The sequence below is a fragment of the Propithecus coquereli genome, unplaced genomic scaffold (genome assembly GCF_000956105.1).
Source record: "Propithecus coquereli isolate 6110/MARCELLA unplaced genomic scaffold, Pcoq_1.0 Scaffold9, whole genome shotgun sequence".
Lineage (NCBI taxonomy): Eukaryota > Metazoa > Chordata > Mammalia > Primates > Indriidae > Propithecus > Propithecus coquereli.
Genome location: NW_012155284.1, coordinates 5,180,006 through 5,196,526, shown reverse-complemented (window position 1 = coordinate 5,196,526; position 16,521 = coordinate 5,180,006). Strand labels below are relative to the sequence as shown.

Here is a 16,521-nt window from a genome sequence, read left to right as displayed (position 1 = left end):
CTTAGTTGAGTAATTCCTAAAATCCACATGTAGCCCAGAGGTAGAAACTGTGCGATAGCAAAGGGTGTTTTGGGGGTTTACACTCAGTGGCAACCAAATGAGAAATCTTCCTGTGGGAAAAGGGGTGCCCTCTCAATGCCTATAATGACCATTAAATTTCAAACCACAAGATTGATTTTGGTTAGTCTTCCAAAGGAAGCCAGTGATATCGATTTGCCTCAAAGTTAAAAACACACTGGCAACCTTCCTCCTCAGACTACGGGAGAAACAGCAATTTTTACTACTCCTCTGGGGAAGTCCCCTGAGCACGTGGCTAAATTCGAGGTTAGCTCACACCGAGCACGGAGCGGAAAGAAAGCCAGAGCAGAGCAGCCCGGCTGGAGAAGCCCGGACAGGCGCCAGTTGTCCTGGACCCGCCTCTTCTTCGGAGGCACCCTTAGCTCCCATTTGGGAGGTCCCGGGTATCTGAAGCTGAGCCTGGGTCTGGGGACATGAAGAGGCGCGGTCGCCTCTTTGGGTAGGCCCTAATGAGGCCTAGGCCCGGGGGAGGCAAGAGCCGCGGCCTGTCGTGTCCACCGCGACCGTGGGGCCTGGTTGCGTAGCGGGCGGTTCGGGCGGGCCGAGCTCCGCGCTCTGCAGGCCGAGGGTGCGAGCTGCGGAGCCCTCCCCGCTCCGTTGTGCCGGGAAACCGGTCACCGGAGCAGCTCATCAGCTCTCGCGCCCTGCGTTCCGCGCCAGCAGCTGCGTCTTGAGCGCCACCTCGGGCTCGGAAGGCTGGGTTGGCCTGGAAGCCCCGCGAGGGTCCGGGCTGGCGTGGGGCGCTCGCGGCCCGGCCTGGGCAAGCCGCCTCGCGGTGGAGACTTCGCCCAGCCGCCCGGAAACTGCACCCAAGCCTGCTGAAGGGCGAAAGGCCCACGCGTCCTAAACGCCCAGAGTCCGCCAAGCTGTACCAATATGGGAATCCCCAAGACCAGCCCTCTTCCCCTGTCCCCATGAGCCTCCTCAAAGTCACACCAAAACCCATCATTCTCCATATCACATACTGAAAATGATTTTATTTTATTCATTTACATTTAACTTGATATAAACTTGTCCGGAAAAGTCAAATAATATGCTTTATATTAGCTCAAACATTTATTAAGAAAACCAAATTCCATAAATAAGCACAGACAATAAGTTAAAACATATCACAAATTGACCAGTATGTAACAAGAATGCTTTATCTACACAAAACATCCTATTTCACATGTTTGTTCATTCTTAGAAAGCGCTTCTGTTCTCTGGGTTTGGATTTGACCAGCACATGCAGAAAGAGCTGATTGCGTTTCTCTGTACAAAGTTGCAGGGTTGTAGATGTCCAAGTGCACCCATCGGCGGCCGGCAGGTGGCCTAGGGGCACGAGGGACGACAGGACGACCACAAAACAACCAAGGGCACAGAGCAGCAAGAAGAGAGGAACGGAAAAGGAAGCAAACAAACCCCAGTCCTGAAGGATCCAGAAAAGAGATGTGGCTTTTGCTTTTACAAAAGGAAAATTTGCTTACATGTTTATTTTATTCTTCCTTATAAAGACTTATCAAAATGGGTAAGATCACCTCTTCTTCATCACATGACTGCTTTAGTCTAGTCCAGCCACCCAATCCACCGGCATGTTCCTCCTGAGAAGCCTTCCCTTCTATACTCTCACACAGTTGTGCTTAAGAAAATAAAAGTAAGAGAAAAGCGTTCTTTTGCGAGCCAATAGAGGGCTACATGGATGTGACTGGGTGGACGGGGCAAAGGTACGGTGGTGGGAGAGGAAAGAAAGAGAGGAGCTCAGGGAAAGAATGCAAGGATAAATCAAATTATATCAGTTGGGCCCTCAGATGAGGCGGTTGGTAGCAGATGCTTGTCCTCCTTTAAGACAAAAATCCCTAACATTGTGCTGTCCCTTGAACACGTCCGTGTGTGACCTAGGTGCACTGCGTGTGTGCGCGCGCGCGCGTGTAGTGTCTGAGTGAGCGAGAGTGCGAGTGTCTGTGTTTCTGCCCACAAACCAGTCCATTGGCGTCTGATTTCAGATCCTGAGTCGACTCCCTGGTACGTAAAATGGCGGGAAGGATGCTTTTTGCCGGGCGCGGGAGGAGGGGCGTGAAGTGTCGGGGAAGAAGGGACCGGAGAGGAGGCGGCGGGCGAGGGGTCGGAGGCGTAGCGTCAAAGGTGTGGGTGGGAGCGCCGCCAGTGGGAAGGCCGGGAGGAGGGAGCGAGCACGGCAAGTGCGAGCCGGGACGCCGGGGGTAGCGGGGAGGGTGAGGTGACGCGCTGGAGACTCGGGCGAGGGAGGGAGGAGCTGGGAGGGAAGGGAAGAGGGGCTTTGGGGAAGCCGGGGACCGTGGGCAAGCGAAGTCAGGCGGAGGGGAGGCCTCGCAGGCTGGGGCTTGGGGTGAGCCCGAGCGAGTGGAGACAGGCGAGGACACACCGAGACGGGGCGGAGGCGAGGGCGGGACAGGGCAGAGCGCCGGGCAGTGGCCGAGGCCGGGAGCGGGGATCCGGGCGCGCGCCGGAAGGGCTTCGGGGCGGCCCCGGGGGCGGTGCTGGGGGCGGAGCGGGCAGGAGCGCGGCTGCATTAAGTGAAGCTCATGGAGACTGTGTGCTCTAGCGCCTTGCGGCGGAGGGAGGCGATGCTCGTGCCCCGCCACACGTCGCTGCTGTCCGGGGAGCTGCAGAGCTGGGGCGAGCCCGAGACGTTGCTGGGGCCGGGGAGGGAGGCGGGCACCATGCCGGGGAAAGCGGGCTGGTAGAGGTGCGACTGCAGCCCGGCGCCGTTGGAGCCCGCCAGACTGTTGGACAGGCCCATGGAGTTGGGCGGCGGCCCGGCCGCCAGGCTGCACTGGGACAGCGACTGCGCCATAGCCTGCTGCCTGCCCAGCGCCGGCGGCAGAGGCAGCTGTGACACGCCCGGCATGGCGGCCGCCGCCCAGCGGGTGTCGTTGGCGTGGAAAGAGCACAGGCTGTCGCCCATGGCGGCGGCGGCGGCGGCGGCGGCTGACGGGAACTGAGGCAGGCCTGGCGTGGGCAGCAGCGTGCCGGGCGCGCGGAACACGTTGGTTGTCTTCTTGCGCTTCTTCCACTTGGCGCGCCGGTTCTGGAACCAGACCTGGAGCGGGCGGGGCGGGAGACAGACAAGGCTCCATTAGCTAGCCCAGCGGCCAGGAGGGGCGGGGGCGTGAGCCCCAGAAAGCCGCGTCGCATACGGCCACTCGGCCCCAGGCCGAACAAGAGCCGTCTGCCAGACACGCCCCACACCCAGCCAGAGACCCTGGTTCTCCACCAGCTCGTGGCAGCTGGCGCCTCATGCACCCACCGCGCGCGGATTCCCGCGCTCCTGAGTGATCGTGCCCCAGAGCGTTTACGCACAGTGCAAATATGCCTCCGTGTGCAGTTTTCACCACACCCCTGCACATTCTGCGCACTGCACAGATGCACAGGTCTGCAGGCAGGCATGTGTCAAGGCTCGACCCACAGGTGCACAAATGAAGATAAACATGTGTACCCATGTGGCTTAATGGCGCGCCTTATAACACTGATGGGGTATAGAATTTTCAGAAACGCTGGAAATTTGGAAATTGATGACGGGCCGTGGATGACATAGTTTCAAAATCGAAAGACAAAGGAAAGTCCCTAACGCCACGGTTGACAGAGCGGAGAGGTTAATATAGTGATACGTGTGGGAAAGTGAGCGCCACTGAGCTACAGTGTTGTTTGGGTCGCCACTGTGACTTCTGATTCCTCCTATAGCGCTTGGTGCTACTGCCACAAGTCGCCATGCCTCATTCCCAAACCACTCTAAGGGTACCTTTGTCTGGGCTATACCTGTGTGCTCAGAGGTACACAGGTGCTGGAACCTGCTGCCAGAGCCCTGAGCCCCAGAGCTTTCAAGACTTTTTTTCAGGAACTTACTAAGGATCCCAAGCAATAAGGCTTCCAATTCCCTCAAGTCGTCCCGTTTCATTTGTGAACTAAAGGCAGATTTTCTGACCAATATGAGTTAAAGGAGGTCAAGTTTAAAACTCACACTATATATGAATAAAATGTAATTTTGCTTAGACAAACCCAGGTGTCTTTTTCAGGGAGATACGTTCGATGAAAATACTCGAAATGAAAATAACCCTCCTACTCTTTTTTTCTTAACAATGGCCCAAGAATTTCAGGTCCTACCAGACAAATTTGCCTAGGAATGTCAAATTCACTATCACAGAGGAAGAGTGCTGCCTGAAAGATATCAAGTAAGCTGCCAGACCAAGATAACTTCCCACCTCCCCCTATTTGAATTTTACCTTTAAAAAAACCAAACCAATAATTTGCCAGCCTGCCTGCTTGGCAGACTTGCAGTTTAAAATCTAGTCAACTGGAGATTTACCGTGCCTAAATATAAATGATGTGGGACACAGCTCAGGTACTGATTGAGTTTCCTCTTAGAATTTGGCGAACGCAATTTGGCCATCATATTTGTGGCCAAAAAGGTTATTCATTCCTTAGTCTAATCTATTTAATGTTTACCCTGCAAGCTAAAGGGTATACCTGCCCTTGTTCTCAATAAACCAGCCGTGCACAGCGGTGTGTTCACACCTGTGGGAGCAAAGACACACTCTACGCTTACCAACGTGAACAGCATTGCAATCTAGAATTTTCACCCAGCTTTGGGCCGGCCCTGGCCTTCCGACCATACACGCATCATCACCCACAACTTTATCTTTCTCTGGTTTCTACCCCATTTCCGAGATTGCTGTCTACCCCGGTGTTGGCGATTGGTAACTATGTCGCGTCCCTTTCCAGCTGCAGCCCCTGAGCGGGTGGCACCGCGGATTAATGAGGCAGCAGGGCCCTTGATGGTGGACGGGATCAATGCGACCGGATTGAGCTGTTAGCTGCCTTCTGCGGAGAGCAACTCTCGGAGGAAAGGAAGGCACAGTGAGGAGACATGCGTCCAGGCCGCAAGTCTCTTTGCAGCACCTACCCCGCGCCGGACTCGGGGGAGGTAGATGGGCTGGTGTCTGTGTCCAAACGGTTTGCACACCTAACACGCCGCACTCAGATATATTTTGAAAGGTATCTTATAAAGTCAAGACCAGTTCCTAACACCCTTCAAGTGGCAGTGAATCCTGAAATGTTTGGTTGTTTGCAGGGGGGAGTTGTGCTGGGAGGGGAGTAGAGAGAGAAGCAGAAAAAGGAAAAAGGGTAAGGGGAGGGCGATGCCCAGTAGAATTTCAGTAGAAAACACTACTGCCAGAAAGGTTTCTGAATCCAGGAGCTGCTCAGGCACAGGTGGGAAAGAACAGCTGTTATAGAACTAAATATTATAGGCATAATCGAAAAATCGTGCTCAATTATGTTTGAGGGTTAGTAGTCAAATGATGGCTACAAATTTTTTTATGTTTCATGGCTTACTAGGATTGGGAGGAAAAATCTGCATGGGGTCTGAGCACCTCTGTTCCAAGCTATGATGCATATGTTTTTAAAATGTGAATGTTTCCACTTGAAAACTAGAGCATGACGGATTAAAATGCAGGCAAAACCTAAGGGAGATTTTCAGAATGCACAGATGACAACTCCAGGAAATATATTAACCGAAGCCACAGGCCAACTTTGTACTCAGTTTGAAATGCGGCTCTTCTCAGAAAATGCTTAATACAACAGTGAGAATCTAATGGAGGTTGGAATCTAAAAATCCACTTTCATGATATCTGCTGTTACAGTAATATAGACATACTGTAAATGTATTTTAAAATATATAGCCCGTTTAATTCCCCAGCTATAAATGGCTCAGAAATAGAGAAAGCGGGGGAGAAAGAGAGAATATTACTTTTTTCCCCCTCAAAGCAAAGGCTTTATGAAGATCTCATTGGAATCCAGCAAATGATTAATGTGAAGATTTGGGAGGAAATCTGGGGAGCTGTATTAAAGCCTAGATCTCAGGTTCATTTCGATCAGCCAGCCGTGAACTCTAGGCCGAATTCATTACACTTTAATAGTGCTGGGAGAGGAAGAAAATGCAATTTCTCATTCCATTAGAAAACTAGAAAATACTCTCAGCTTGTCCCCCTATTAAGATGTGGCAGGTGACAGGGCCATTCTGGGGGACACGGTCAATGGAATTACAGCACATTATTTTTGTTCGTATAAAATATTGAAAGGCAAGCCTGACTGTGCAGAAGTTATTTCACTGATTTGGTTTTTATGTAAATAAAATATTGAAAGTTAATTAATCCGTGCTAGAGACTAATGATTATGCTTATTATATTGCATTTGATCGCGTAATTTGCATGATTCTCGCATTGCTGCTTAATAAGCCATTCCAGGTTATAAATAATTCTGAAATTGGTTTCTAATAATGGCATGCTATAAAAGGAATGGTTTTATTACACTAGCCAGAAAAGGGGAGCGATATCAGGCATGGAATTGGCCTCCATGTGAGTAGAGGTGTTTTAAAAAATACTTAAAAGTGTACTGTATACAAGATAGAGATAAAAAATAAGTATATTGGATAATTTAGTCTAGAATAAAAAAGCATCTTTAAAAACATACAACTGCAGTGAATTAAATATTTAGATAATTTTTAATCAGTGCAGTGGCCCACATACTGGAAAGAATGTGTGGCAATCTGTTAACTATAAAGAAAACTATGAAGTACTCATCATATAAGAACATAAACCAATTACTATTTAATTTGAATTTGGTCAAGGAGCAATGGTACAGTGAATTGTGAAGTAAATACATTTTCCATAAATTATTTTTGCATTACATTACATCATGTTAATCATTTTGAAAAGTTAATTAGGAAGGTTATGTTGATCTGATTACTTTTTAAACTATGGAACATTATTTTTAAAAATATTGAAATTGCTATTCTATTAAATTGTTTCTATCAGCAGACTCAAGCTATTATCTTTGGTTGAACATTATGCTAGAACAATTAAAGTACTTTGTCTCTTTCTTCTCGCATATTCTTTTGTGTACTTTTTGAAAATAACTATTTCTACTACATAGTTTATGTTTTATTTCATTTGCAACTTTTTCTATTAAAAGAATCACTGTCATTAACCTTTGGAAGACCTAATAAAGTTTAATAGACCTCGTTTTCTTTTTTCATAAAATCAGTAGTCAAATTATATTTTATTTGTGATTCTAAGTTCTATTTTAATGTAGACTGATTACTGGTATGTCTAGGTTAAGACACAGCATTTACTCTTTAAAACAAAAATTAATAGGTAATATTTCTCTTGAGTGACAAAAAGCAAATTTATAAATTTTGAACCTATAAGATTGAACCTACAAGCAAGTAGTATCATTAGTTCTGATGGAAATATTGAAATTGCATATTTTTATAGAGGTTTGAACTCAACTTCAGATTTTTAAAAAAGGCAAAAAGTAAAAATCTTAAAGGGCATTAATGATATTATCTGTACAATGCAATTAACACTTTTGGTGTGTGATTTTAGAGGCCCAGTGGTTCAGGCCTTTCAGAGTTCACTAACAAAACCATCCAGACTTACATAGAATAAAAATGTTAATCATTATGTTATAACCTCAATATTACTTTATTAATTTGACCATTTAAAGTCCCCAATGACACTCATTTACTGACTATTAGAACAGAAGCATGCGCTATTTTTCCAGTTTAGACTATCTTTAGAATGCCGAATGGAGACAGCAATATTCAACGCTGTGACTATGGACACCTGATCGCTTACTTCTTAGATCAGATGTAAAGTAACTGAGATCTTTAAAGTTTATATATATATATATATATATATATATATATATGTAGTGCTGGTTTAACAGATTAGTCAGATTGACACCCAGGATATTGGACAGAAAATACCAAACGTGCAAGATAGCAAAAGACGATTTTCAGCACCCTGGATAGTTCAAGACTAAGAGCACATCTTGGAATTTCACCTCCAAGCACCTGTCCATAAAATCTTTGCTATGTTGTCTTCACTCTTTTAAAACACACACAAAAAATTTGGGGTCCATTAGGTTTATACTTTTATTCTCCAATTTAAAAAAAAGTTATGTGTGATTTTCTAGGTTATATATATATACATATATATATATATCATTTACAGCTTGGAGAGTGGTTGAAGAAGAATAAGTTGTCAACAATAATTTCGTCTACTACCTGTCAACCTTTCTTGTCCTAAATATCGGTTCTTCAGATCGGATATCTACAACAGAAAGCCTTCTTCCCCACCCCCCCCACCTCTCCCAGTTTCCTAAGGGGAATCTAAAACCAAAACAGAACAGGGTTCACAGGCTGCGGGGAATCTGGCCAGACACCCCAAGCGCATTGGTAGACCACCAAAGTTCAAGCCCCTTGCAAACATCAAAGCTAGGGATACTGCCTGAGAGCGGCGGGAGGGTAATACTTAAGACAAAGCCACACCGTGAAACCTGGGTGTAGCTTAAAAAAAAAAAAGATTCTTGTAATGCCTTATTTGCTCCTTTCTCTTGTTTTCTGTATAATTCTTACACTCCCCCGTTTACCCAGACGCTTAACACAAACTCATTAGGGGAGTAATGAAATACTTGTCGATAACGCTAGCTGGAGTTGAGGCGCGAGCTCGGCTTAGCCGCCTGGGAGATGCTAGCTTGCCCTCTCTGGGGGAAGGAGGCCAACCCCGGAGCCCAATGGCGCAGGGCTTCGCTTTTGAGGAGTCTCTTTCCGAGATATGGAGATGTGGCTATACAGGCCGGAGACCGCGGGCCTTGCATGTCCAATGGGGGCTGGCGATCGGGGCGAGTTTCCGGGCAGAGACAGAGAAAACTCGACCAGGAACACATAGGCAGCGGGAATGCAGCCCAGGATCCCGACGGGGAAAGGAAAGCCTCGCGCCCTTTGCTTTCTGTCCCGGCGCCCAAGCCCAGCGTACCTGCACTCGGGACTCTGTCAGCCCGATACGCAGCGCCAGCTCCTCGCGCATAAAGATGTCGGGGTAGTGAGTCTTGGCGAAGCTCCTCTCCAACTCGTTGAGCTGTGCCGGGGTGAAGCGCGTGCGGTGGCGCTTCTGCTTCTGCTGGCCCTGCTGCTGGCCGGCTTGGCTGGGGTTCGGGCCGCCCTGGGGCCCGGGCTGCTTGTCCGGGTCTTTGGCGCTCACCGCCAGCGAGGCCGGAGTAGAGCCCACTGTGGTGATGTCCTCCCCGGGCAGCAGAGTGGCTCCCTCCACTGGGTCGGAGTTGGGCGCCAGGTCCCCCGGGTGGCCCCCGGGGTCGGAGCCCCCCACGCCCAGCCTACACTTCACCGCCTCCCGGTGGCCCAGAAGCTCGGCGGCATCTTTCATACCTGAGGAAGGCAAGGGGATCGCGGTCACTACTTCCCCGCGACGCCAGGAGGGACTGTCTTCCCCGTGCGGTGTGCCTTCAGCCCCATCCTCAGCTCCCTCTGCTCCCACGCTCGGCCCTAGGGAAGAAACTCCAGGGGTGCTCAGCTGGGTTCCCCAGGACTTGGCCCGCCAGGCTGGAGTAACATCTCCCAGCCCGGTACCCTGTCTCCGCAGCCGGCCCCCGCGGTAAACCGCGCACACTTTCATCTCTCCCGCAGTAAAGCGCTCCCGGTCCCGGCAACAAAACATGCCTCCGAATCCCTCTCATAAGCCAAACCCCGGGGCCCCAGGAAATCTAGAGCAAATATTTGGACTGGAGGCGGGGGGTGGAGGGGAGAAAAAAGAAAGAAAATCGAAAGATTATTCGATTCTTCGGTTGCTGCCCCACCTGCGCTTAGGCAGCCTGACGCACTCTGCCTCCGGCCCTCAGCCGATTCCCTCTCACTTTCGGAAGACGAATAAGTCGCCAAGCTTTCCACCCCCCGAAATCAACCCAAATCAGCTCCGCCTCCCCCTCAAATCAGAGCAAGTGTTTGGAAAATGGAGTCACATCCATCACCAAAGATTCCCAAACCGGAAACCCGGAGCCCAGCAACCCGGAGAGCATTAAGGAAACTCGAGTCAACTCTTTGTAAAACAGTGAATCAAACTTTAGAGAATTCAACTTTTCTTTCGGGAGAAATGAAAGGAGCGTTCCTCTCAGCCACTGGCAACACCGAGTCCCCTGCAGAAGGCGGGGATGCCTGTGAGGTTGAATTTGGCGTTTCTCCTTCTCAACCAGCACACTTAGCAAATCCCCCTCGATGGCGGCAGCTTCTCTTTCATGCCACATTTTTAACAAATTCGATCATACTTGGACAAGGAGGAGGGGGAAAGATAGTGGGGAGAGAGAAAGAGGGGGAAAAAGAAGAAGGAAGAAATCCCAAATCAAAGCAAACGGGAGAGAAAGAGAGAGAGAGAGAAACACCTCCAAACAAATTATCACGGGGTAGATCGCCTTTCAAAAAAAAAAAATAAGGGGGAGGGGGAAGAGAAAAATAAGAAAAACAAAAAGTAACAACATTCCCCAACTCCTTTTTTGGACCTACATATTCCATAGATTTTTTTTTTTAAAGACGATGTTAAATCAAATTAAACTTTAATGCGGCACAATTACTTTTAAAGAAATTAGTCCATTTAGGGCGCATTAAGGTAAAATAAGAAACAAATTGACAATTTCCTGCCCCGGCTTCTCCCGCCTGCCCGGGCGAGAGGCGCGCACTCACCTAGCCTGGCGTCCAGGAGGTCGGCGTGAGACAGCATCGCGCACCGCTCCAGGGCGAAAGCTGTTCCCCCCCAAATTTTAGCGGCTTTAAGTTATTTAAAATAGATATAAGCTATAAGCTATACGATATAGATATATATAGATCACCTAAATGAAAGAAAATTCGGTTTGTGGTTAAAAAGGGGGCTTCTTGCATTATAATGTCCTTTAGAGAGACGGGGAGGTGCTTAACAGTTGAATGAACCCGTGAGCAGCTCGGCGAGGGGACCAATCAGGAGGGCAGCCTGCAAATGTCAGCGCCCGGAGAGTCCCCCACTCCGCCCGCCCGCCCGCGCCCGCCGGGAGGAGGCGGCGGCGGCGGCAGCCCTGGCAGCTCCAGCCCCGAGCAGCAGCTAAAGCAGCGGCGGCCGCCTCGGCCTCACCCTGAGCTCTGGGCCCGGGTCCCGTTAGGTCTTCCTTGCGATTTTTGCCGGGCACCCGCTTCCTTCCCCTTGTCCTGCTCTGCTCATTTCAAAGGCGCAGCACAGTGTGTCCGAGCTATGATTTTCCTAGGGCAGAGCCAGAGCAGGAGCCAGAGCAGGGGACAGGGCAGGGCATGACCCCCGCGTGACCCGACAGTCGCCCCCACCCGCGCACTCTGGGTGACACTGGCCTGCTGCTAGTACCGGCCTGCCAGCCCAGGGCACGAAGAGGACACCGCGGCCTCTAGGTCGTGCCTAGACTTTGCCGCGGCTCAGCAGGCCTGCGCCTGCAGTCCAGGCGCCCTGGGTGGGCCCCCGGGCCTACGAAGGCCCGACCCCGCCGCGGGTCTAGGGCCCAAAGAGGAGTTGGCTTCCCCCGCACGGTCCGCGTCTGCTGCCTGCTTCTGGGGGCCGCGTGCAGTGCGGGTTCGAGCGCTCTGCACTCTTCCCGCTGGGCTCCCTCCTGGCTCCCGCTTCTCTGGCTGGACCACGTTCGCATCCTGGCCCCCAACCCGCTCCTTTGGTCAAAGTTTCTAAGTTCAGCTCAGCTCCCAACTCCACTTAAGGCTGTAAATAAAGTTAAATGCTCTTTATTTTCCTCTTGAATATGTTAAACTACTTGAACAATTTAAAGTGCTTTGCACAAGTGAAGCGAACCATTTCTAATGTTCTGATTTTTCAGAGCCAGCCAACAACAAAGTTTAGATTAGTAATATATTTCTAACCAGAGTAATTTTCAAGATCATTAGGCATTTATGTAATTAGTGCCAAATCTATAAGCTTTTATTACGATTATTAGAGTAAAATCAGTATAAATTTGTACTAATTTACTACTGTTTAGACTTGGCTGTCAAGCCTAGAGGTTCTTATTGTAAATGATAACTGAGGAAATTAAGTGCAAAATTCTGTACCATTTCTGATCTGCTCCTAAACAATCCGTTTCAATTGTATTTGTAGCAGAACATAATGCCCTTTTAAAGTTATTTGACTTGTATTTTTATTTGCAACACAAGAAAAATGCCCTCTACTCAGACACAATGAAAACTGATATTTACTACTCCCAACTTGATTAACATTGATTTTTAATTCGAGAGTGATGCAATTAAGATTATTCATTTAGTGCAAATAAAGCTTCCACAAAAGGGTGGCCCTAAGAAGTCTGTTTTAAATAATACCGAGCAAATGGCTTTTTTTGTTCGCCGTCCAATTGACTTACACAAAACATTGGAAATGCTGCCTGAGAGCAGATGCGAGAGGAATTGTGTGTGGGGGGGGGGTGGGTGTGTGTGTGCGCGCGCGCGCGCACGCGCGAGTGTCCTCAGCTGTGTGTGACAGGGACTGAGCAAGGAGACAAAGGAGGCGGCAAAGCGAACTCTGGGGCAGTTTTGTTTCCTCCTTTCCTCCTGCAGCCTCTTCGCCTCCTCCCGTGCACACACACGTGCGCGCGCGCACACATGGACACACACGTGTGAATGCTGACTATTGGTTCGTTCTGCTGCGGAGACCGCTTCCCGGGAAGCTCCGGGCCTGGTTGGGCTTCAGCGGCCGCCGCAGCTCCTATCAACGCGGCCTATGTGGGGCCGGGGCGCCGGGGCCGCCAGTCCAGGCTTGGCGGAGCCCAGGAGGCTGCGGCGTGTCTGGGAGCCGCTAGGGCGTCAGGCAAGCGCCCGCCGGTGCCCTTTCGAGAAAGGCTTTGCCTGGGAGGAGAATTCCGAAACCTAAAGCAACCAGAGTCCCTCCAATAAAAGCTTCCTTTCCCCCCAAACAAAACCCCAATTTCTAGAAGCCAGAGCGCCACGCGCGCGCAGCAGCAGGCCGGCCAGCAGCCCGGGCCGGGCGGCGAGCGCTCAGGACGTGGCTCGGGAGTGCGCACCTGCCTGCGCACGTCCAGGGACTCACAGGGGGGTTCTGCCCAGCTGGGTGGGGCTTGCGGGGTACCCAGACCGGAACGCAGGGGCAGAGGTGGGAAGAGGTGGCTGAGGAAGAGACTGGGAAGCCTGGCAGCGGCACCCTGCTCCCCCAAATAGGCAGGTCCGTTAGGCCCGCACTGCCGCGGCCCCACACCCCGCCTGCAGGGAGGGCGAAGAGGCCGCGACCCAGGAAGAGAAGGGCGCGGGGCCGCGAGTCTACACGTGTGTGCGCACAAGCGCTGGTGTCCCCGTCCCACAGCCGCCCCGGGAGCGGCGCCGGCTGTGCAGCGTCCTCCCACACGCACTCGCTCGTATATTCTGTTTTGTTGTATCTTTCAGGTCGATAAATAAATGTGTAATAGTTAATGTGAAGACACATCAGAGTAATAACAATGGGACGAAATCAAAGGATTATCCATCTCTGTTAGTAACCGCTGAATAACAATGTTGCGGCGTGACTGATAGCCCGCTTCATTTTATGACTTTTCTATTGGTCTTGATTTTTATAGCAGTATAAACAAACTAAATCATTTCTTCCAAGACTTCAGAGCATAAGCATCTCAGGGAGTGGGGGAAAGGGAGAAAGGAAAGGAACCAAAAAAAAAAAAAAAGGAAATGTGAGCGTGGGAGGGGTGACGGGCGGTGTGGGGGCGTCGAGGCGGGGAGGGCGCAGGCTGGAGCCGGAGCCGGAGCCGGAGCGGCCGCCAGCGGGCGTGGCGCGGAGCACGACAATAGCCTGGAGGTGAAACGCTCACCCCCGCGCCCGCTCCCTCTCGGCGGCGCGTTTTGGCCAATGTCGGAATCCACCTGGGCAGCACCTGAGATGTATTTACCAGAGTTTTATTCCCCGTCATCTTCCCACGTTCCTGGGGCAGCCGGGAAAGTGCCGGTCAGGCCCGGTGCCGTTGATAATTTAAGGCATTTCCCACATGATCATGGGAACTGAAGTCCCTAACAAGGCGAGGCTTTAGCGCAATGGCACCCAAATCTTCGGAATGACAAGAATGTCTTCAGAAATCACTTCAAAGCAAAGTAAAAGGATTTTCTATGACGGATCCAGTGATTTTTCCTCAATAAATAGGTTTTAGATTGTTACACACACGTAGAAGTGGAACAAAGGGAACTACCAGAAAATATATTGGTTGCCCCTAATAAAATTTATTTAGACAGTTTACTTCTCATAAAAAATAGAGATTGAATTTTGTACAAGAGCCTGCCAAGGGGCGATGCACAGGGAAATCATTTTTTTCTTTCTCCTTTTTCCCCTTCTCCTTCTTAACGAAGCACAAAGAGCGTTTGCAGGCCAGGGAACCCGCGCCCGGCTCCCGCCGCCCCGCGCGCCCAGACTGAGCCGGAGAACTCTGCAGTTTTGAGAGAAGTCGGCTCTCAGGGAGATTTTTTTTTAAAAAACTCAATCTTGAGGACTGATTATGTAAATTACAAGCACAACAACTACAAAATCGGTGTCGTTACTCCTGCTTTGCAGTTCCATTCCAGAGCAAGACTTAGTTAGAAACGTCGTGTGGCTAGATTAGGAGCTGGGATGGGGTGGGAGATCCGCGCACCTAGGGCCTTAAAGATGGATTTGTGCTGATTAGGTTTGTAATTCTGATTTTCTCTATTAGTTGTATTTTCGTGTTCATTGCGAATCCTTTGTAGAGACAGAAACAAACAGAATATAGACCGGGAAGAATTGGGTAGTGTGCCCAGAGCCCTAATTGCTTTTTCCACTTACAGAAACCTCGGATGTTTATTAAATGTAACTTTCGGCTGCTTGGGTTGTTTGTAAACTGCTCTCTTTTCTTTGCAGACAGTGGGCTGAAATATGGCGCGTTGTTATTCACATTCCTGCTATCAGATGCTAAATTGTAACATTGTTCCCTTTAATGAGGAGCGCCTCCCTCAATAATTAACGATCTCACATTTTCCTATTTTCTTGCCTGATGAAAAGAATCAATTTTAATTCGTGGTAAATTACAGCCATGCTTTTGGGTATTATTTGCTTACAGAAAACAAATCAAGTGACTTGAACACTCCTGTTTACTTTTCCAGATATGCAATAACCCAAACGCAACGGCTAATCCGATCGTGTTCCTTAGGCCTATCTTAGAACACGAAAAAGAATAAAAGGTAGAGGACAAAAATACAGGAGGAACATAAGGAAACTCTCAAGTCCACTGTGCTTGGAACAATGCTGACCACTTTTCTTGCACATCCTGCTCCGTGCACCAGAACCGACGCTGTCCCAGCCCCCACTCTTACCGCCCCACCCCCATCCTTGGCAGGAGTCGGTGGTCTACATCTGGCCACCCTAGAGTTTGAGGCTGCTTAATGTATGGCTTATTTGGGGAGTCAATTTGAGGGTGGGGTGAGTGGAAGGAAGGAGATCTGGGAGGGCGGCCAAGTCTCACGAAGGGGTGACGGGCGCTTCCACACTTCCCTGCGTAAAAGAACTCTCTCTTGAGGTTCCCAGAAAAATAGACCACAGCCTAAGAGGCCTCTACTCGGCCACTGCGACAGCACCCTCGCCTCACCTTGGGGAGGGCATTCTCAGGCCAGAGTGAAGTGTCTTCAACCCCTAGCCAAACCCCCACGGGCCCAGCCCAAAAGTGCATCTTGCGGGCCTCGCTGGGCCCAGAGCGCTCTTAGCCAGGGTTGTCTGGGTGATGTCGCCCAGGGAGCCTGTGGCAGCAAATATTCTGCCTCCAGGACCCGGGCTCCCCAGCTTCAAAGCTAAATGCCATGGGGTGCTCAGGACCCCATACTCCAGGCATTTTTTTTAAGCGCAGGGAGCAGGACTGCGTGTACACGACACGTGTATTTGTGTGTGCACTTGTGTGAGCCGTGCGTGCCCACTGCCTGCTCACCCACACGGCAGGGCTTATGCCAGGGGCTGCAGAGAAGTAGAAAACCTGCCCAAAAGAGTCTGATTTCCCACCCTTCTCAGAAGTCTTTGGCGATACAGGAGCTGGACACATTTTTTTCTGCAATAGTTTCCCACACATTCGAGTTTGCAAACTGCAACCAGACAGTCCACCCGCGTGACTCTTGTGAGCTAAAGGGCCAGTCCCTTGCTTATTTTTTTCTCCCATCTTTCCCTCTAACAACTGGCATCGGCAGCCCTCAACGCCGAGAGCTCCACACAAAACAATGACAGATCAGTATCCGCCCCCTGACTGCGGTATCTTGCTTCTCTTTTAGCCTTTCGCCCCATAATTTTAATGGCCCCAATTAGCCACACGGAATATAATATGTGACATAGAGATTTTGTTTGCATGTGTTAAGTTCGTTGCTTTTCTGATTTCTATTTACTCAGGATAAATAATCATATATCAGTTATTCAGTTAGGTGACAAGGCTAGTAATTGGAATAAAAAGAAAAACATCTCATCCTTATCTCTTTCTATAACTAGATATAGCGCTAATAAGACTGCATCAATCTTATCTAGCAAATAAATAAAATAGACAAACAAACAAATTCGCCTCCAACAAGTTAATGCGGTGTATCTGAGTGGAAAGTAGATA

At 49.7% G+C, this 16,521-nt stretch overlaps 1 protein-coding gene across 1 annotated transcript; it reads right to left on the bottom strand.

Moving 5' to 3' along the window:
• Window positions 1-1,035: 1,035 nt before the first annotated feature.
• On the bottom strand, window positions 1,036-10,812 carry OTP (orthopedia homeobox). Its single transcript, XM_012664561.1, has 3 exons — window positions 10,628-10,812; window positions 8,913-9,322; window positions 1,036-3,136 (listed from the first exon to the last, which is right to left on the bottom strand). The coding sequence occupies exons 1-3, from the start codon at window positions 10,662-10,664 to the stop codon at window positions 2,606-2,608; spliced, it is 978 nt and encodes a 325-aa protein (XP_012520015.1). The 5' UTR covers window positions 10,665-10,812; the 3' UTR covers window positions 1,036-2,605.
• Window positions 10,813-16,521: the final 5,709 nt, after the last annotated feature.

Bases quoted from the DNA above. Each gene is read 5' to 3' on its own strand.
- OTP (XM_012664561.1), bottom strand. From the start codon at position 10,664: ATGCTGTCTCACGCCGACCTCCTGGACGCCAGGCTAG. The intron at 9,323-10,627 runs GTGAGTGCGCGC...TGCCTTCCTCAG, and splicing joins CCTCCTGGACGCCAGGCTAG to GTATGAAAGATGCCGCCGAG. The intron at 3,137-8,912 runs GTACGCTGGGCT...CGCCCGCTCCAG, and splicing joins TGACAGAGTCCCGAGTGCAG to GTCTGGTTCCAGAACCGGCG.